General features: G+C 54.8%; 1 protein-coding gene across 1 annotated transcript; it reads left to right on the forward strand.

Moving 5' to 3' along the window:
- Positions 1 to 1626: 1626 nt before the first annotated feature.
- On the forward strand, positions 1627 to 6354 carry LOC140395254 (relaxin-3 receptor 1-like). The gene has a single exon (XM_072482814.1). The coding sequence runs from the start codon at positions 1674 to 1676 to the stop codon at positions 2805 to 2807; it is 1134 nt and encodes a 377-aa protein (XP_072338915.1). The 5' UTR covers positions 1627 to 1673; the 3' UTR covers positions 2808 to 6354.
- The last annotated feature ends 14582 nt before the right edge of the window (positions 6355 to 20936 follow it).

A 20936-nucleotide genomic window follows, 5' to 3' on the forward strand; every position in this document is an offset into this window, starting at 1 on the left:
ATTATTCTACCGGAGCCCAGAGTCTCTCCACTTTAGATTCTGATATGCGCTGGGCTGTCAGTTTCACCTGGAGACGATGAGAGAGGGTTTTTTTGAGGTGTGTGTGTGGGGGGGGGGGGGGGGGGGTTACACATGTTGAGAAAAGGATTCGGACCTACATCTGAAATATCTGCCTCAGCATTCTCTCCCAGCCTTTCCTGATTATTTCTTGCACCCTTAAAGGGACTCCGCTGAATTCACATACCCCACCGAGATTCGAAACTCGTCCAACCTGTGTGCCTCGAATAGTGTTTAGTATTTTGCCTTATGGACCCATGTGCTTTGCATAGCTTCGCAGAAGAAGAAAAACATCTCTCACACGGGGAAATAAAACAGTAAATGCACTTTTACCAGATCTCCAGGAGTAAAACAAACAGGAATACCCTGACAGGGGCGAATGGTTCAGTCCCCTTTGCTGATACTGATTTCCAGCCGGTACATTTAATTAACAAACTTTAATCCTTCATTCATAATGTACGCGTCTGGAAAGAGTTGGTCAGTTTCACAAGTCAGTTACATTAACGTCATCCCTTTAAATTGGGGGCAAATCTCCAATTAAAATCGGGCGCAAGTACCATGCAAATACTGATCAATATCCTTCGACAATATTGGTGAAATTACCATATCATTGTCACAAGACAGGGATAATATTAAGTAACGTTCCTACTCAATGGTGAAACTGACGACTGCATTTACCAGTTACATTGTAATCGATTTACTTCCTTCTAAATCTTTCCTTCAAGCCTGCTGGTGTTTCTCCAGTGAAATGTTACATTTAAGAATTGTGCAAACAAGCAAGCTTCAGGCGTGTCCGCTCCGGGCTCAGTCACTCTTCAACATTCTGCATTCACCTCGCTGCTTTTTACTCATTTGGATGATGCTCGGTGACGTCGTTTATTTAAGAGCTGTTCGAAAACCCTCAGCGAGTCACAAGAAACGAAGAAATCAAGCGAAAGAGCTTCCGAGGTAGAGAGGGAGAGAGGAGAGGGAGCGTAAAGGTGAGAGAGGGGAGCAGGAAGCTGGAGAGAGGAATCGGAGAATGAGGGGGAGGGGGCCAGAGAGACGGGGGTCAGTGTGAGGGGGATCAGAAAGAGGGCGATCAGAGAGATCAAAGAGAAGGGGGTCAGAGAGGATCAGAGAAAAAAAGAGGGGGGAATCAGAGAGGGGGTCACAGAGGATCAGAGAGAGAGAGGGGGATCAGAGAAAGGGGAGGTCAGGGAGAGGGGGAATCAAGACAACAGGGTTTCAGAAATAGAGGGAGAGAGGAATCAGAGTGAGGGACAGGGGGCCAGAGAAAGGGGGGTCAGAGAGGATCATAGAGAGAGAGAGGGGGGGATCAGAGAAAGGGGGGGGGGTCAGGGAGAGGGGGAATCAGAGAGCAGGGTTTCAGAGATAGAGGGAGAGAGGAATCAGAGTGAGAGAGAGGGGGTTCAGAGAGAGTGGGATCAGACAGGGGGGGCAGAGGGAGAGAGAGCGGGGAAAGGCGAGTCAGAGAGGGAACTGAGAGGGAGGTCAAGGAGGCAGACGGAGAAAGAGAGAGATTAAATCGATCAGAGAAAGGGATGGAAATGTCTGTCACCATCCTGACAACACCTGTCATCTAAACTGCCGAAAGAAATTGAAGAAAAAACAGAATGCAAGAAGATCTCAGCATGCCTGACCTGAACTGCTGCTCCCACCATGATGACTTCTCCTTCTCATTGAATCAAACCAATCAGTCACTGGAGGATTTCCTGAAATCCTTGACTTTTGCTGACACTGAAGGCCATAGCGACGGATTTAAAGTTACCAGGATCTTGATCTCCATTGTCTACTTGATAGTTTGTGCTTTGGGGCTGTTAGGAAATCTCTTGGTCCTTTACCTCCTCCAGTCCAGATACGCTAAAAAAAAGTCCACCATGACTATCCTGGTGATGGGTTTGGCAGTGACGGACCTCCAGTTTGTGCTGACTTTGCCTTTTTGGGCAGTGGACACTGCCATGGATTTCAGTTGGCCCTTTGGCAAAGTCATGTGTAAAGTGGTCTCCTCGGTGACGGTGATGAACATGTATGCCAGCGTTTTCTTCCTGACTGCCATGAGCGTCACCAGATATTTCTCCGTGACCCAAGCACTAAAGATGAAGGAACATTCAGCAGGATATTCGGACAAGTTAATCTGTCTCTCCATCTGGATTGTGGCTGGCATTGCCACCCTCCCCCATGCCATCTATTCCACTACACTTGTGTTGACTGATGAAGAGCTGTGCATTGTCAAGTTTCCTGACATTCACAGTGATCCCCAGTTTTGGTTAGGGCTCTACAAGCTCTTAAAGGTCTTGGCTGGCTTCATCCTACCTCTGATCATCATCTCTGTGTGCTACATCCTGTTGCTCCGCTTTGTAAACAGGAAGGAAATGAGCAGCAGCAACCCGAAGAGAACATCCAAGGTCACCAAGTCGGTTACCATTGTCGTGCTGTCCTTCTTCATCTGCTGGCTGCCGAACCAAGCTATCACTGTCTGGAGTGCCTTCATCAAGTTGAACATGGTCAATTTTACGGGCGCCTTCTACACTACCCAAGCCTACATCTTCCCCATCACGGTCTGCCTCGCTCACAGTAACAGCTGCCTCAACCCCATCTTATACTGCCTGATGAGAAGGGAGTTTCGTGTAGCACTTCAAGAGTTGTTCCTGAAAGTGACTCCTGTCAGGCAGATCCGTCCCTTGCTGTCGAGCCTGGCACCCAGCAAGAAAACACAGGTGCCAGTGGTCATCTCCATGTCGAAATAAGGAGCGAGTATGAATCTCTGTGCGTTCCAGGCATTGAAGATGAGTATAAATTACACAGGATGTACAGCGCAGCACAGAAACAAACCATTGGGCTCAATGGGTCAGTTCCAGTGTCAGTGCTCTACACAAGTATCTACACATTCTACTTCATGGAAGCTTGATTTCCAGTTTATTTTTCCCTTGTATAGTTATCTCACTTTCCTATCAATATATATAGTGAGTTACTAAAGCTCTGTTACAGCTTTAGATAGGAGTCTAGTGGCTGGTGCACCGGGTTTTCATTTTTAAAAAAGAGACATGTTTAATGTAGACCTTGCATTTATTTATAACTCAAATGCATTTGCAACATTAGTTGTGTTAGGAAAATCAGTCACGCATGCAATTGTACAGCTTACTTTTGCTTGTGCTTTGGGGTTTACTTCAGGCACAAAATGGACAAGTTATGACTTTGTAGTTGTAAAGATAAGTTTTGCTTTCGTGAAACCGACAGCAATCTTTGGCATTGGCGTTTTCGCAGTTAAACAGAGAAATCCAGACATTGTTGCCAGTCATTCCCTCCCCCTTCACAGGGTGTACTATTGAAGTTCCCAGCGAGGGCAATCCTTTAAAAATCGCTAATGGATCATAACTTCCACTTCCACTTTTGGAAGGTGGCTGTAAAATACCCCGAAACAGATATACCTTGCTGATGAAGTGTAATTGAGTGTTTAACAGCATACTAACTCATAACCGTGGAGGTGCTGTGACGCAGTGGGTAGCATCCCTGCCTTTGAGCCAGAAGCTCTGGGTTCGAGCCCCACCACAGGACTTGATGACCCAACATGGCCAAAGCGGTTGAGGGTCAACCTGCAAATCCTTCCAACATGCCAATGGTTGGTGGTAAGAACGAGACACACTCCTGGTTCAACCATACTTGATTTGGAGTGGTCCCCCTCAAGCTGTATGCCTCTGGCAACAGACAAGTGACCTGTTCCAGAAATAACTATCTATAGAAACAGGTAAATGTCTGCATTAGTCACCACTAGTTGTGGGAAGAGAATTGGAATGGAAGTCTTGTGCAGTTTCTCTGGCACTGAAAAACTAAATTAATATTTGTGTAATATCAATGTTTTCCAATCTGATAATACATCCATTAATTTAGAATATAATAGACCTATTTTTAACACGGTGTCTGGCACAACTTTATTTCACCCTCTGCAAAGTTTATGTACAAAGTGAAGAATAAGTGAAGAATAATTTGTTCATTTTACTTCCTAGTTTGCAGTTTGCAGTCTGTGAGGATTCTTCAGTGTGATTGGCTACTTACCATGCGTGATGGTATCATTGTTGCTGGATGCCTGGAGATCCCCTTGACTTGGCACCAGATTTTAATGAATAGCAGCAAGGGGGATATACATAGCACAGAGATTGCTAGATCTTTGTGAACAGCTTTCTTCGAGGTCAACTTATGAGCATTGTTGCTTTGCCATTGACTGCAAAATCCAGATCACTATTTTCTGTAGATTTTAGCAAGTAGGTCGGCACGATGGCAAGGTGGCACAGTGGTTAGCACTGCTGCCTCACAGCTCCAGGGTCCAGGGTTCAATTCAGGCCTTGGGTTACTGTCTGTGTGGAGTCTGCACGTTTTCCCGTGTCTGCATGGGTTCCTCCAGGTGCTCCGATTTACTCCCACAGTCCAAAGATGTGCAGGTTAGGTGGATTGGCCATGCTCAATTGCCCTTAGTGTCCAAAAGGTTAGGTGGGGTTACTGGATTACGGGGATGGGGTGGAGGCATATGCTTAAGTGGGGTGCTTTTTCCAAGGGCCGGAGCAGACTTAATGGACCGAATGGCTTCCTTCTGCACTTTAAATTCTATGATTCTAGACGGCAATAAAGAAATCCTTACACAAATATACACAGACATGAAATTGAGTGAAATAACACAGCTAAGATAAGGTGTGTGTTTTTCCCTCATGCAAGAGAACTTGAGTAATGCGTAATGTTTTAAATATTGGCTCTGGTACCTTAGTTGTTTTAATAAAGGTTAACCAGAAGTCTCCATGTACCAGCAGGCATGTTCAAATTATAGTCTGAAATCACAGACACACAGATATGTAGAATTTTGTAGACCATGGCTCATTATTGCAGTTCTGGATTTTGTTCAAATTGGTATTTAACTGATGCGGAGAATGCAGAAAGAAGTCTCCCCTCTGCCTGTGATTGCTTTTTCAGAAAGCCCAAAAGAAGTAATTAATTCGAGGATTGGTGAGATTTTAGCACACAGCCTGCATTGTTTTTACACTAACCTCACCGTATATCAAATTAATTACATCCTGGACAGGTTTTTGAAGGTAGTTGCAAACTATTCAAAAAATGACTCTGATCTGATATCCCATGTCTAATTCTTTAATGGGAATCATTGTCACAATATAACAAGCTAGGGTACTGCAGGTGCATTCCAGTACCAGGCACACAAAGGGGCTGGTTTAACACAGTGGGCTAAACAGCTGGCTTGTAATGCAGAATAAGGCAGCAGCACGGGTTCAATTCCACGAACAGGCGCCGGAATGTGGCGACTAGGGGCTTTTCACAGTAACTGGCCTCTTGAGTATCCTGTCTCCCTATGTCCCAACATTGTTGACCAGGTTATCAGGTGTCTGGACCCCATTCCCTCAAATCCCACTTTGAAATTCCTCGGGCCTTCTACCTCCCTTTCCCTTCTTTAAGTCCTTCCGTAAAAGCTAGCTCCTTGACCAACTTTTCTGTTTTAATCTCTCACTCAACGCAGCGTCCATTTTTACCTCACATCTCCGCCACAGGGCGGCACGGTAGCACAGGGTTAGCACTGCTGCCTCACAGCGTCAGGGACCCGGGGTCAATTCCGGATTTGGATTTAGCACTTTCGCCTTGTGTCTGCATGGGTTTCCTCCGGGTGGTCCGGTTGCCTCCAACAGTCTAAAGATGTTCAGGTTAGGTGAATTGACCATGTTGAAATTGACCTGTAGGTTAGGTGGGGTTTCGGAGATAGGGTGGGGGGATGGGCCTAGTTAGGATGCTCTTTCAGAGAGTCGGTGCCGACTCGATGGGCCAAATGGCCTCCTTGTGCACTTTAGGGATTCCATGATCTTGATGAAGCATCTTGGGAATTACTTACATTATAAGGGCGTTACATCATGCACTATGTATTTTAGAGAGCAACGCAATTTCTACTGCAATTTAAATTATAACTAAATATTATTGATCACCATGAATAGTGAGCTAACTATACCAGTTTCTCCCTCTAGATGCACTGCTTTTAGAAGCCTAGCTGTGAACAGAAAGCTGAGAAAACCCACTTCCAAATAAAGTCTGCCAGAATCAAATGGAAACATAGGGCGGCACAATGGTTAGCACTGCTGCCTCACAGCGCCAGGGACCATGGTGCAATTCCGGCTTTGGGTGACTGTGCGGAGTTTGCACTTTCTCTCTGTGTCCGCGTGGGTTTTCTCCGGGTCCTCTGGTTTCCTCCCACAGTCCAAGGATGTGCAGGTTAGGTGCATTGGCCATACTAAATTGTCCCTTAGTGTCCAAAGGTATGCAGGGATAGGGTGGGGTGTGGGCCGGGATAGGGTGCTCTTTCGGAGGGCAGGTGCAGACTCAATGGGTTGAATGGCTTCCTTTTGCACCATTGGAATTCTATGATTATAGGAACAGGAGGAGACCATTTTGATTTTCGAGCCTCTTCTGCCGTTCAGCCAAATCATGGTTGATCTATAACTCAACCCCATTTGCCTGCTTTCATTCCCTATCTCATAGTAACTTCATTGCAGTGTTAAATTAAGCCTACTTGTGACACTAAAGATTATTATTATTATTAAATACTCTTAACCAACAAATATCTATCAACAGAAATGTAGAATACTGTGGATCCTGGAAATTGGAAACAAAAACAGAAAATGCTGAAATACTCAGCAGATCAGGCAGCATCTGTGGAGAGAGCAACAAGTTAATGTTTTAGATGGCTGAACTTTCACCATCAGCAGAAAACTCTCAGTTTTAAATTTTCAACTGACCCCCATCCTCAACAGCTTTTGGGGGAGAGAATTCCAGATTTGCAAACCCTTTGCATTAATAAGTCCTTCCTGACATCGCCCCTGAATGATAGCAGCTTTGGCCCTTGACTTTAAGACACTGGGAAGCAGGGACTCCATCACTTCTTTTTAAAAGCAACAAGATAACTAATTTACAGGCATGAATCAGACTAATAGCTTATTGCTCTGATACGTGATAACATTTTGACATCAATGGAGGTATGTAAAGCTGGTCGATTTTAGATAGTGAGTTCACTTCCATCAGAGGCAATAAGGAATTCCTAAAATATGTTCTAGAATTGTGAAATGCATGAATGGAACATTTTTTTAAATGGCAGCTGGGAATAGCTCCAAAATCAGCCCAAAAAGTTGGTCAAATTGACTAACTAATTCAATCCCACAAACTTATTCAATATATTTTGCTTTAGAAACTTTGTCTAAATGACTGTACATAAAGATCTGTAATTCATTTAATAGAAATTATGAGATTTAAATTAAAAATAGAATGCAACCTTTAATGTACTCAAATGTTTTAAGGCATTTCATAGCAGCAATATAAAACAAAATGCTGGGTCCATTCAACATGAAAATAAATCGCAAATTGTATTCTTTTACTATGTTTTTTAAAAAATGGACTTTGTGCTGAATGAAAAATGGCTGCGACACATCACATGACCACAGGACTGGGCCTTTGTTCTGGGAGCGATGAGCAGCACTTACAAGAACAAAATAATCCTCTCTCAGCCTGTGAATTTTCACACCTCATTATACAGACCCTGCTTGATCAACAAAAGCAGAGAAGTGCAGACAAACTTGGTCCCCAACCCGAACTATCACAAAGGGGAGAGATTGAAACCTATTTTGCCTGCAGAGCTGTCAATAGACTCACTCCATACCTGGGACTGTTCAGGTCCATTTCAAAAGAGGACCATTAAGGAAACAATGGAATTCTGTCCAGAAGCACAGAACCTGCTTGATACATTGCAATTAACCATTAATGGGCAATGGTACATGACCCAAGCCTCTGGCCTTTTGGACTATTTTAATGTTAAAACTCTGGTCTCACACATAGACTGCTGTTTTAACATTGACTAGAAAAGACTCCACAACTCAGCTGAGCAGGCAGTCGATTATCATCGCTCAACTCTTGATTTTAAAAGTCTGCATGATTTTAAAAGTCTCTGATCAATGCCTGCCAAGTGGTCAAACCACAGAAAGCCCATCCATCCATTTCCAGGATTTCCATGTTGCCATCTCCAACCAGTAACTCACTGGGACTGAACTCAGCCACAAGGGAAATGCCCTCTGGAGTTTGGCTTCTCAGACACTGGAAATCATGTGAACTAATATTAATTTCTGTTGTTCTTGTACTATTCCTGTCTATACTTGTAAAACTTCCTTTTCTACCCCCCATGCCCCCTTTCTCTTCTTATTTTACTGTCCTGGTGTGTAGCGGAGTGGGAAGTTACGGACACTCCTTCTGGGTTTTGAACGTGAAATAAACTAACTTGAGTTAATCAAAACGTGAGTTTGCTGCGAGTTATTAGTAAATTGAATCACACAAACTGAGGGTTAGGGAAAACACATCACAGCCTATTTAAAGAAAAATGGGAAACACCTTCTGCCCACGGACAAATGGTGAGAGGGAAGAAGCACAGTTTGCCTACCTCTCGCCTGTCTGTAACAAACAAAAGACACAAAATGAGGTATTAGCTCAGATGGTCAAAAGCTTGGTCAAAGAGGTAGATTTTAAGGAGAGTTTGAAAGAAGGAGGCTGAGGTGAAGAGGTGTAGGTGGGGTCGGGGTGGGTGGGGGGGTGCATTCAAAAGTTTAAGGCTGATGCAACTGACAGCACAGCCGTCAAAGATGCAGTGATTACAATCAGGGGTGTTCCAGAGGCCAGAATTAGGGGAATGCAGAGAGCTTGGAGGGTTGTGGGCTGGACAGGGTTACATGGTTCGGGAGGAACCAGGACATGGAGGGACTGGAAAAGAAGGAAGAGAGTTTTAAAATCAAGACAATACTTAATCAGGAGCACAGAGGGTTAGGACGGACAGGTCTTGTTGTGAATTAGGGCAGAAGCAACAGAAATTTGGAAGACCTCAAGTTTACAGAGAGTGAAATGTGGAAGACCAGGCAGGAGTGAATCACAATAGTCAAGTCCAGGGATAACAAAGGAATAGGTGGGGATTTCAGCAGTGGGTGAGCTGAGGCAGTGGAGAAGTTGGGGGGGGGGTTGTTATGGAGGTGGAAATAAGTGGTCCTAGTGTGGCGCCAACATGTAGTTGGACGTTCACCTTGGGGTCAAATATGACACCACGTTTATGAACAGTGTGGTTCCGTCTCAGATGGTTGCCAGGGAGAGGGATAGAGTCAGTAGCTGGAATTCTTTGGCCGTTCGCTGGTGGTGGGATTCTCTGGTCCTGCTGGCAGCACACCCCCATCGGATTCCCGGCGGCATGGGCTGGCTTCAATGGGAATTCCCATTGACAGCAGTGGGAGCAGAGTATCTCGCCACCAGGGAATGGCACGCTGCTGGGCAACCCGTGGCTGGGGGACCGGAGACACATGCCCAGTATCGAGGGAATGACCTTTGGTGCAGGGACCAAAAACAACGGCTTCAGCCTTGCCAACATTTAACTGGAGGAAATTTGCAGTTGTCCAGTGCTGGATGTCAGAGAAGCAGTCTGATAAATTAAAACTGTGGGAGGGGTTGAGGGAGCTGGTGGTGAGTGATGCACGATCAATTACAATCAAAGACGAGGTTGTAACATAACTGAAGACTTTAATCGACTAGAACTGTTCCCAGCAGCTTCGGTACAGAAAATGAGGGCTGCTGGGACGGCACCGGTTTTTATACCCCGCCTGTCAAGGCGGAGCTACGTACCAACAGCCAATGGTAAACTCCTAGGTTTAACCAATGGTCTTCAGCCTCTTGGGTACTGTAATACCTAATAATACCACGGTAGCATTGTGGATAGCACAATTGCTTCACAGCTCCAGGGTCCCAGGTTCGATTCCGGCTTGGGTCACTGTCTGTGCGGAGTCTGCACATCCTCCCCGTGTGTGCGTGGGTTTCCTCCGGGTGCTCCGGTTTCCTCCCACAGTTCAAAGATGTGCAGGTTAGGTGGATTAGCCATGATAAATTGCCCTTAGTGTCCAAAATTGCCCTTAGTGTTGGGTGGGGTTACTGGGTTATGGGAATAGGGTGGAGGTGTTGACCTTGGGTAGGGTGCTCTTTCCAAGAGCCAGTGCAGACTCGATGGGCCGAATGGCCTCCTTCTGCACTGTAAATTCTATGATCTAATACCACATTCACCCCTGTTAAAAAAGAGTCTGGCGGGCTGGTGGCCAGTGGTTAAAATTGCATCTAACATGGTATGATCAGATACGGAGGTACCGTGATACCTCCTTCCAGAGTTGTCGAGAATATTTACATGCGTGGAAGATATATACATTTAGTGTTCGTTTACAGTTACAGTGAAGCAATCAGTCGGTCGGGTGGCCTGGTCATCCTCCTGGATCGTCTGGGCTTCGGTGGTGATTCTGGTGGGGGTCCGGCGTCTGCGACTCCGGGAGCGTGGCTTCAGCCTCCATGGCAGCTTCGTCACCCCTAGACGGCGCTGGTGGGGCAAACGGTTGGCCTGAGAGGGGGGCGCCTGTAGGGGGCGTCGGTGGGTGGGATGGCCTAGGCAGGAGTGGCGGGAGGACTGACCCTCCAGTGAGGTGCTGTGGGGGGGGGGGGTTAACGGTTCGGGTGCGCATGGGGTTCCGGCGGGCGTCAGGTCCCGAAGGGAGACTGTACCTTGCCGGCCGTCAGGGAACGCCACGTAGGCGTACTGGGGGTTAGCATGCAGCAGGTGGACCCTCTCGACCAACGGGTCCAACTTGTGCGCCGGCATGTGCTTCCGAAGCAGGATGGGTCCGGGTGTTGCTAGCCAGGTTGGGAGCGAGGTCCCGGAGGAGGACTTCCTGGGGAAGACAAGGAGACGTTCATGAGGTGTCTGATTGGTAGTTGTACAGAGCAGAGACCAGATGGCGTGGAGGGCCTCCGGGAGGACTTCTTGCCAGCGGGAGACTGGGAGATTCCTGGAAAGTAGGGCCAGTAGAACGGTCTTCCAGACCGTTCCGTTCTCCCTCTCTACCTGCCCGTTTCCCCGGGGGTTATAACTGGTCGTCCTGCTCAAGGCAATGCCCTTGCTGAGCAGGAATTGACGCAGTTCATCGCTCATAAAGGAGGACCGCCTATCACTGTGTATGTACGCGGGGAACCCGAACAGTGTAAAGATACCCTGGAGGGCCTTGGTGACGGTGTTTGCGGTCATGTCTGGGCAGGGGATGGCGAATGGGAACCGGGAGTACTCGTCAATCACGTTCAGGAAATATATGTTGCGGTCGGGGGAGTGGAGGGGGCCTTTGAAGTCCATGCTGAGGCGCCCTCTCTGGCCAGTAGAAGTTTGCACTTCGCGCAGATTTGGCAGTCCATGGTGACTGTCCTGACCTCCTCGATGGAGTCGTGCAGGTTGCGGGTCTTAATGAAGTGGAAAAAACGAGTGACCCCCGTGTGGCAGAGGTCCTCGTGGAGGGCTCTGAGGCAGTCCACTTTTGCGGTGGCACATGTGCCGTGGGACAGGGCATCGGGAGGCTCGTTTAGCTTCCCAGGACGGTACAAGATCTCGTAGTTGTAGGTGGAGAATTTTATCCTCCACCCTAAGATCTTGTCGTTTTTTTATCTTGCCCCGCTGTGCATTATCGAACATGAACGCCACCGACTGTTGGTCAGTGAGGAGAGTGAATCTCCTGCTGGCCAGTTAATGCCTCCAATGTCGCACAGCTTCTACTATGGCTTGTGCCTCTTTTTCGATCGAGGAATGGCAAATTTCTGAAGCATGGAGGGTACGGGAGAAGAAGGCCATGGGTCTGCCCGCTTGGTTGAGGGTGGCGGACAGAGCTACGTCGGACGTATCGCTCTTGACCTGGAAGGGGAAGGACTCGTCGATGGCGCGCAGCGTGACCTTTGCAATGTCTGCTTTGATGCGGCAGAAGGCCTGGCAGGCCTCCATCAACAGGGGGAAGGTTGTGGACTGGATTAGAGGTCGGGCTTTGTCTGCGTAGTTAGGGAACCACTGGGCGTAATAACTGAAAAACCCGAGGCAGCGCTTCAGGGCCTTGGGGCAGTGAGGGAGGGGGAATTCCATAAGGGGGCGCATGCGTTCAGGGTCGGGGCCTATAACTCCCTTTTGCACCATGTAGCCGAGGATGGCTAGGCGGTCGGTGCTAAATACGCATTTATCCTTTTACGTTAAGTTAAGGATTTTGCGGTCTGGAGAAATTTTCGGAGGTTGGTGTCGTGGTCCTGCTGGTCATGGCTGCAGATGGTGATGTTATCAAGATACGGGAACGTTGCGCGTAAGCCGTACCGGTCAACCATTCGGTCCATCTCGCGTTGGAAGACTGAGACCCCATTAGTGACACCAAAGGGAACCCTTAAAAAATGATAGAGCCGCCCATCTGCCTCAAAGGCAGTGTATTTGCGGTCACTAGTGCGGAGGGGTAGCTGATGGTAAGCGGACTTGAGATCCACCGTGGAGAAGACCTTGTATTGCGTGATCCTGTTTACCAGGTCGGATATGCGGGGGAGAGGGTACGCATCCAGCTGCGTAAACCTGTTGATAGTCTGACTGTAGTCAATGACCATCCTATGTTTCTCCCCGGTCTTTACCACCACTACTTGAGCTCTCCCGGGACTGTTGCTAGCTTCAATGACCCCTTCCCTCAGTAGCCTTTGGACCTCTGACCTGATGAAGGTCCGGTCCTGGGCACTGTACCATCTGCTCCTGGTGGCGACGGGTTTGAAGGTCAGGCTTTGCAAGTTACATTGGAAGTCCAACCCCAGGAGTGTAGCCGTGCAGAGGTGCGGCAGGACATAAAGGCGGAACTTGTTGAATTTCCTGCCTTGGACAGTGAGGTTTGCTAGGCAGAACCCCTTTATCTCCACCGAGTGTGACCCGGAGGCCAAGGAGATTCTTTGGTTTACAGGGTGGGTAACAAGTGAACAGCGCCTTACCGTGTCGGGGTGTATAAAGCTTTCCGTGCTCCCAGAGTCGATCAGGCAAGACGTCTCGTGGCCGTTGATGAAGACCGTCGTCGTTGCTGTTGCGAGTGTCTGAGGTTGATTTTGGTCCAAAGTCACCGAGGCCAGATGGAGCAGTTGTGGGTTGTGATCAGGCAGCGTGTAGTCGGCCGTGCTGGGGGCCTGGGGCCCCATCCAAGATGGCGTGTCCCATGGGTCGCACATGGTGGTCGGGGATGGACAAAATGGCAGCGGGGTTGGACAAAATGACGGCGCCCATCCGTCCAGCGCAGTGTCCGAGGGGCAAGATGGCCTCGCCCGTGGGTCGGATGTGGCCCTAGGATAGGGGGGGTGGCGGTGAGTGCTGGCCGCCTGGGGCCCGAAGGGAAGGTTGCCGCGGCGGTCCGGAGTCGCTGGAGACCGCGGCCACAACTTGTGTCTGGCAGACCCCCACAAAATGGCCCTTCTTGCCGCACACTTTGCAGGTGGAGGTGCGGGCAGAGCAGCGCTGGCGGGGGTGCTTCACCTGCCTGCAGAAGAAACAGTGGGTCCGACGGAGTTAGCGGGGCATCTTACAGCGCAGGCCTGCGGGGACACGGGGAAGGTCTGTGGGCTGCCGCTGCGGGATGCCACGCAGCCCAGGGGGCCGCCACGCGGTCGGGCGCATAGGACTGCGCGTTTCTGGAGGCAACATCCAGGGACCCTGCCAGGGCCCGTGCCTCTCTAAGTCCCAGGGTGTCTTTTTCTAAGAGTCTTTGGCGGATCTCTGAGGAGCTCATACCTGCTACGAAAGCATCCCGGAATAGAAGTTCCATGTGCTCGCTCCCTGAAACTTACGGGCAGCCAGTTTCTGCCCAGCACCAGTAGCGCACGGTAGAACTCCTCCAACGATTCCCCGGGGCTTTGCCGTCTAGTTGCAAGCAGGTGACGTGCGTAGACCTGGTTTACAGAGCGGATATAATGTCCTTTTAACAGTTCGATTGCAGCAACGAAGTCCTCCGCCTCCTCGATGAGGGTGTAGATCCCAGGGCTTACCCTCGAGTGCAGGAGATGCAGTTTCTGTTCTCCTGAGGGGGTGCCTCCGGCAGTCTCGAGGGAGCCTTTAAAGCATGCCAGCCAGTGCTTAAATATCGCCGCCGAGTTCTCCGCGTGGGGGCTGAGTTGTAGACACTCCGGCTTGATTCAGAGATCCATCCTTTCAGCTTAAGTGTAGTCGATCAAATTGATGTATGATCAATTACAATCAAAGACGAGGTTGTAACATAACTGAAGGCTTTAATCGACTAGAACTGTTCTCCAGCAGCTTTGGTACAGAAAATGAGGGCTGTTGGGACAGCACCGGTTCTTATACCCCGCCTGTCAAGGCGGAGCTACATACCAACAGCCAATGGTAAACTCCTAGGTTTAACCAATGGTCTTCAGCCTCTTGGGTACAGTAATACCTGATAATACTACAGTGAGGTATTAGCTGAGTGTGACCACCAACGTAGGTGTGAAAACTGTAAAATGAAAGAAAAAACTAAATTTTCTTGGCATGTTATTCAAAGTCAGGGTAATTACCATTTTGACATTGCTAGAGCTTAATCCGTGGACTGTAACTGTCATCCTTTTTAATGAACACTTCCTCAACTAGAGCAGGTGATAAGGTAGAAATTTAGAACATTTAGAACATAAAGATAGAACATAGAAACTAGAAGTAGGCCATTCGGCCCTTTGAGCCTGCTCCCCCATTCAATATGATCATGGCTGATCCTCGATCTCAAGGCCATATTCCTATTTTTTCCTCCATACCCCTTGTTGCCATTAGAATCTAAAAAAAATCTCTTTCTTGAATACATTCAGTGACTCGGCCTCCTCAGTCTTCTATTGTCGAGAATTCCACAGGTGTGCAGAGAATTCCACAGGTTAATTATTGGCTATAGAACAGTTAACAACATGTCTTATGGCCCCTCGTCATCATATCAGTTATCCAGCCTGCTATATAGCCCTGAAAATCCTCACACGACTTGCTGTGTTTACTGTTCTCAGGGTGTCCTGACTGCAGAGACTGCAATGATGCTCAAAATCAGAATTTGAGTGACATTGGCCCGCCGAGACTAAATGAGAAAAGTGCACACTTACCTGCGCCCAAAAGTCACGATGAACCTCCCGGCTCCGGCAGCAGCATCCAGCCTGCGGCGGGAACTCTGCGCACGAACCAGCGCGGCGCAGTTTGAATGTAACCACAATCCCCCCCGTTGACGGGGAAACGAAGGGAATGCCCATTGAGGGCAGGGATTTAAACTGCAGGTTTGAATCGAATACAGCAGGGAATAGGTTTTACAGCTGTTTCTAAGGCATGTTGAAGTTTTTCGACAGTTTGCTTTAGCTCTTTCTTTTATACAGGCAATGCTATTGTCATTAGTTCTTTCAAAATGTTTTTTAATGATTAAAGCTAATTCCTATTTAATATTTATAAGTGAACATAGGTTTTGTTGTTTGTTTTAAATCTGTGAAACTTTAAATCTGCACTATATTATTACATAACTTCATATGTGGCATGCTTGAAAGTGTTCGTATGTTTTAATTTAGAATATGACAACTGAAAATGGGGCTGGGATAAAGAGAAGTCAGAACGCCTTGGACTATGAACAATGGAGATTCTTATATCAAGACAAAATGTAAATAACACCATTTCCTTACCCATCTGCAGAAGGCATCATAAAATATTGTTACAAGATGGTTCTGACCTGGTCATAAGATTGAAAAAGTGTCCCCCAGGGCTTTTTTTCAATTAGCTATCACTGTCCTGCTAACATCCTGGGCGGGATTGACCGACCCCCCGCCGGGTCAGAGAATCGGCGGGGGCCGGATTCCCGAAGTCTCCGAACGCTGAAAAGTCGGCGAGGCGTCAGAGGCGGGGGCCGGCGTGACGCTATGGACCCCGGGGCTGCCCTTATTCTCCCGGCCGGATGGGCCGAAGGCGTCACGTCGGCGTGAATCAAAACACCTATATAATGGCGTCAACCAGTGCTGATGGTTGACACCGGACAGCGAGGAGGTAGGTCACGGCATGGGGGGTGGCCGCAGGAGAAGTGCCGGCGTGGCCGCAGTCTGTGTATGTGGGGGAGGGGGGTGGAGGGGGGGCTGTGGGGGAGGGGGGGTGGAGGGGGGGCTGTGGGGGAGGGGGGGTGGAGGGGGGGCTGTGGGGGAGGGGGGGTGGAGGGGGGGCTGTGGGGGAGGGGGGTGGAGGGGGGGCTGTGGGGGAGGGGGGTGGAGGGGGGGCTGTGGGGGAGGGGGGTGGAGGGGGGCTGTGGGGGAGGGGGGTAGAGGGGGGGCTGTGGGGGAGGGGCGTGGAGGGGGGGCTGTGGGGGGGGAGGGGGGGCTGTGGGGGGGGAGGGGGGGCTGTGGGGGGGGGAGGGGGGCTGTGGGGGGGGAGGGGGGGCTGTGGGGGGGGGAGGGGGGACTGTGGGGGGGGAGGGGGGACTGTGGGGGGGGGGAGGGGGGGCTGTGGCGGGGGGGGAGGGGGGGCTGTGGGGGGGGGAGGGGGGGCTGTGGGGGGGGGAGGGGGGGCTGTGGGGGGGGGGGCTGTGGGGTGGGGGGGGGAGGGGGGGCTGTGGGGGGGGAGGGGGGGCTGTGGGGGGGGGAGGGGGGACTGTGGGGGGGGGAGGGGGGGGCTGTGGGGGAGGGGGGGCTGTGGGGGGGGACTATGGGAGGTGGGCTGTGGGGGGGGGCTGGGGTGAGTGCCGGGGAGGGGGGGTGAGAGTGCCGGGGAGAGGGGGAGAGTGCCGGGGAGGGGGGGTTGTGAGCGAGTGCCGGGGAGGGGGGTTGAGAGCGAGTGCCGGGGAGGGGGGTTGAGAGCGAGTGCCGGGAGGGGGGTTGAGAGCGAGTGCCGGGGAGGGGTGGAGAGTCCGAGTGCCGGGGAGGGGGGGTGAGAGTGCCGGGGAGAGGGGGAGAGTGCTGGGGAGGGGGGGGGTGTGAGCGAGTGCCGGGGAGGGTGGGTGAGTGCCGGGGAGAGGGGTGAGTGCCGGGGAGGGGGGAGAGTGCCGGGGAGGGGGGATGAGAATGTGCTGGGGAGGGGGGGTGTGAGCGAGTGCCGGGGAGGGGGGCTGAGAGCCGGGGAGGGGGGGTGTGAGCGAGTGCCGGAGAGGGGGGAAAGTGCCGGGGAGGGGGGGGAGAGTGCCGGGGAGGGGTGGGGAGTGTGCAGGGGGGGGGGGCTGTGGGGGGGGGGGGCTGTGGGGGGGGGACTATGGGAGGTGGGCTGTGGGGAGGGGGCTCTGTGGGGGGGGGGGGCTGGGGTGAGTGCCGGGGAGGCGCGGTGAGTGCCGGGGAGGGGGTGAGAGCGAGTGCCGGGGAGGGGGGGAGAGGGCGAGAGTGCCGGGGAGAGGGGTGTCAGCGAGTGCCGGGGAGGGGGGGTGAGAGCGAGTGCCGGGGAGGGGGGTTGAGAGCGAGTGCCGGGGAGGGAGGTTGAGAGCGAGTGCCGGGGAGGGGGGGAGAGTCCGAGTGCCGGGGAGGGGGGGTGAGAGTGCCGGGGAGAGGGGGAGAGTGCCGGGGAGGGGGAGAGAGTGACGGGGAGGGGGGGTTGTGAGCGAGTGCCGGGGAGGGGGGGTGAGTGCCGGGGAGAGGGATGAGTGCCGGGGAAGGGGGGAGAGTGCCGGGGAGGGGGGGGTGAGAGTGAGTGCCGGGGAGGGGGGGGGGGTGAGCAAGTGCCGGGGAGGGGGGCTGAGAGCCGGGGAGGGGGGGTGTGAGCGAGTGCCGGAGAGGGGGGAAAGTGCCGGGGAGGGGGGGGAGAGTGCCGGGGAGGGGTGGGGAGTGTGCAGGGGGGGGGGCTGTGGGGGGGGGGCTGTGGGGGGGGGACTATGGGAGGTGGGCTGTGGGGAGGGGGCTCTGTGGGGGGGGGGCTGGGGTGAGTGCCGGGGAGGCGCGGTGAGTGCCGGGGAGGGGGTGAGAGCGAGTGCCGGGGAGGGGGGGAGAGGGCGAGAGTGCCGGGGAGAGGGGTGTCAGCGAGTGCCGGGGAGGGGGAGTGAGAGCGAGTGCCGGGGAGGGGGGTTGAGAGCGAGTGCCGGGGAGGGGGGTTGAGAGCGAGTGCCGGGGAGGGGGGGAGAGTCCGAGTGCCGGGGAGGGGGGGTGAGAGTGCCGGGGAGAGGGGGAGAGTGCCGGGGAGGGGGAGAGAGTGACGGGGAGGGGGGGTTGTGAGCGAGTGCCGGGGAGGGGGGGTGAGTGCCGGGGAGAGGGATGAGTGCCGGGGAAGGGGGGAGAGTGCCGGGGAGGGGGGGGGGTGAGAGTGAGTGCCGGGGAGGGGGGGGTGTGAGCAAGTGCCGGGGAGGGGGGTGAGTGCCGGGGAGGGGGGATGAGTGCCGGGGAGGGGGGGTGAGAGCTGGGGAGGGGGTGGAGAGTGCCGAGGAGAGGGGGTGAGAGTGAGTGCCGGGAGGGGGGGTGAGTGCCGGGGAGGGGGGGGTGAGAGTGAGTGTCGGGGAGGGGGTGAGAGTGCTGGGGAGGGGGGGGGGGGAGAGTGCCGGGGAGGGGGGGGGTGAGTGCGGGGAGGGCGGGGTGTGAGCGAGCGAGTGCCGGGGAGGAGGGGTGAGAGCGAGTGCCGGGGAGGGGGTGAGAGTGCCCGGGAGGGCGGGAGAGTGCCGGGGAGGGAGGGGGAGAGTGCCGGGGAGGGGGGTTGAGAGTGAGTGCCAGGGAGGGAGGTGAGCGCCGGGGAGGGGGGGAGAGTGCCGGGGAGGGGGGTGAGTGCCGGGGAGGGGGGGAGAGTGCCGGGGAGGGGGGGAGAGTGCCGGGGAGGGGGGAGAGTGCCGGGGAGGGGGGAGAGTGCCGGGGAGGGGGGGTGAGAGCGAGTGCCGGGGAGGGGGGTTGAGAGCGAGTGCCGGGGAGGGGGGTTGAGAGCGAGTGCCGGGGAGGGGGGGAGAGTCCGAGTGCCGGGGAGGGGGGGTGAGAGTGCCGGGGAGAGGGGGAGAGTGCCGGGGAGGGGGAGAGAGTGACGGGGAGGGGGGGTTGTGAGCGAGTGCCGGGGAGGGGGGGTGAGTGCCGGGGAGAGGGATGAGTGCCGGGGAAGGGGGGAGAGTGCCGGGGAGGGGGGGGGTGAGAGTGAGTGCCGGGGAGGGGGGGGTGTGAGCAAGTGCCGGGGAGGGGGGCTGAGAGCCGGGGAGGGGGGCTGAGAGCCGGGGAGGGGGGGTGTGAGCGAGTGCCGGAGAGGGGGGAAAGTGCCGGGGAGGGGGGGGGAGAGTGCCGGGGAGGGGTGGGGAGTGTGCAGGGGGGGGGGGGCTGTGGGGGGGGACTATGGGAGGTGGGCTGTGGGGAGGGGGCTCTGTGGGGGGGGGGGGCTGGGGTGAGTGCCGGGGAGGCACGGTGAGTGCCGGGGAGGGGGTGAGAGCGAGTGCCGGGGAGGGGGGGAGAGGGCGAGAGTGCCGGGGAGAGGGGTGTCAGCGAGTGCCGGGGAGGGGGGGTGAGAGCGAGTGCCGGGGAGGGGGGTTGAGAGCGAGTGCCGGGGAGGGGGGTTGAGAGCGAGTGCCGGGGAGGGGGGGAGAGTCCGAGTGCCGGGGAGGGGGGGTGAGAGTGCCGGGGAGAGGGGGAGAGTGCCGGGGAGGGGGAGAGAGTGACGGGGAGGGGGGGTTGTGAGCGAGTGCCGGGGAGGGGGGGTGAATGCCGGGGAGAGGGATGAGTGCCGGGGAAGGGGGGAGAGTGCCGGGGAGGGGGGGGGTGAGAGTGAGTGCCGGGGAGGGGGGGGTGTGAGCAAGTGCCGGGGAGGGGGGTGAGTGCCGGGGAGGGGGGATGAGTGCCAGGGAGGGGGGGTGAGAGCTGGGGAGGGGGTGGAGAGTGCCGAGGAGAGGGGGTGAGAGTGAGTGCCGGGAAGGGGGGTGAGTGCCGGGGAGGGGGGGGTGAGAGTGAGTGTCGGGGAGGGGGTGAGAGTGCTGGGGAGGGGGGGGGGGGGGGAGAGTGCCGGGGAGGGGGGGGGTGAGTGCGGGGAGGGCGGGGTGTGAGCGAGCGAGTGCCGGGGAGGAGGGGTGAGAGCGAGTGCCGGGGAGGGGGTGAGAGTGCCCGGGAGGGCGGGAGAGTGCCGGGGAGGGAGGGGGAGAGTGCCGGGGAGGGGGGTTGAGAGTGAGTGCCAGGGAGGGAGGTGAGCGCCGGGGAGGGGGGGAGAGTGCCGGGGAGGGGGGTGAGTGCCGGGGAGGGGGGGAGAGTGCCGGGGAGGGGGGGGAGAGTGCCGGGTAGGGGGGAGAGTGCCGGGGAGGGGGGAGAGTGCCGGGGAGGGGGGATGAGAGTGAGTGCCGGGGAGGGGGTGAGAGTGCCCGGGAGGGCGGGAGAGTGCCGGGGAGGGGGGGGGAGAGTGCCGGGGAGGGGGGTTGAGAGTGAGTGCCGGGGAGGGAGGTGAGCGCCGGGGAGAGGGGGAGAGTGCCGGGGAGGGGGGTGAGTGCCGGGAGGGGGGAGAGTGCCGGGGAGGGGGGGGAGAGTGCCGGGGAGGGGTGGGGGGGGTGAGAGCGAGTGCCGGGGAGGGGGGTGAGTGCCGGGGAGGGGGGGAGAGTGCCAGGGAGGGGGGGGTGAGTGCCAGGGAGGGGGGGGAGAGTGCCGGGGAGGGGGGAGAGTGCCGGGGAGGGGGGGAGAGTGCCGGGGAGGGGGGATGAGAGTGAGTGCTGGGGAGGGAGGTGAGTGCCGGGGAGGGGGGGGGAGAGTGCCGGGGAGGGGGGTGAGTGCCGGCGAGGGGGGGAAAATGCCGAGGAGGGGGGGTGGGAGCGAGTGCCGGGGAGGGGGGTGAGTGCCGGGGAAGGGGGATGAGTGCCGGGGAGGGGGGGGGGTGAGTGGCGTGGAGGGGGGGTGAGTGCCGGGGAGGGGGGGAGAGTGCCGGGGAGGGGGGATGAGAATGTGCTGGGGAGGGGGGGGTGTGAGCGAGTGCCGTAGAGGGGGGGTGTGAGCGAGTGCCGGGGAGGGGGGTTGAGAGCCGGGGAGGGGGGTTGTGAGCGAGTGCCGGGGAGGGGGGAAAGTGCAGGGGAGGGGGGGGGGGAGAGTGCCGGGGAGGGGTGGGGAGT

This window comes from Scyliorhinus torazame, chromosome 18 (assembly GCF_047496885.1).
Source record: "Scyliorhinus torazame isolate Kashiwa2021f chromosome 18, sScyTor2.1, whole genome shotgun sequence".
Lineage (NCBI taxonomy): Eukaryota > Metazoa > Chordata > Chondrichthyes > Carcharhiniformes > Scyliorhinidae > Scyliorhinus > Scyliorhinus torazame.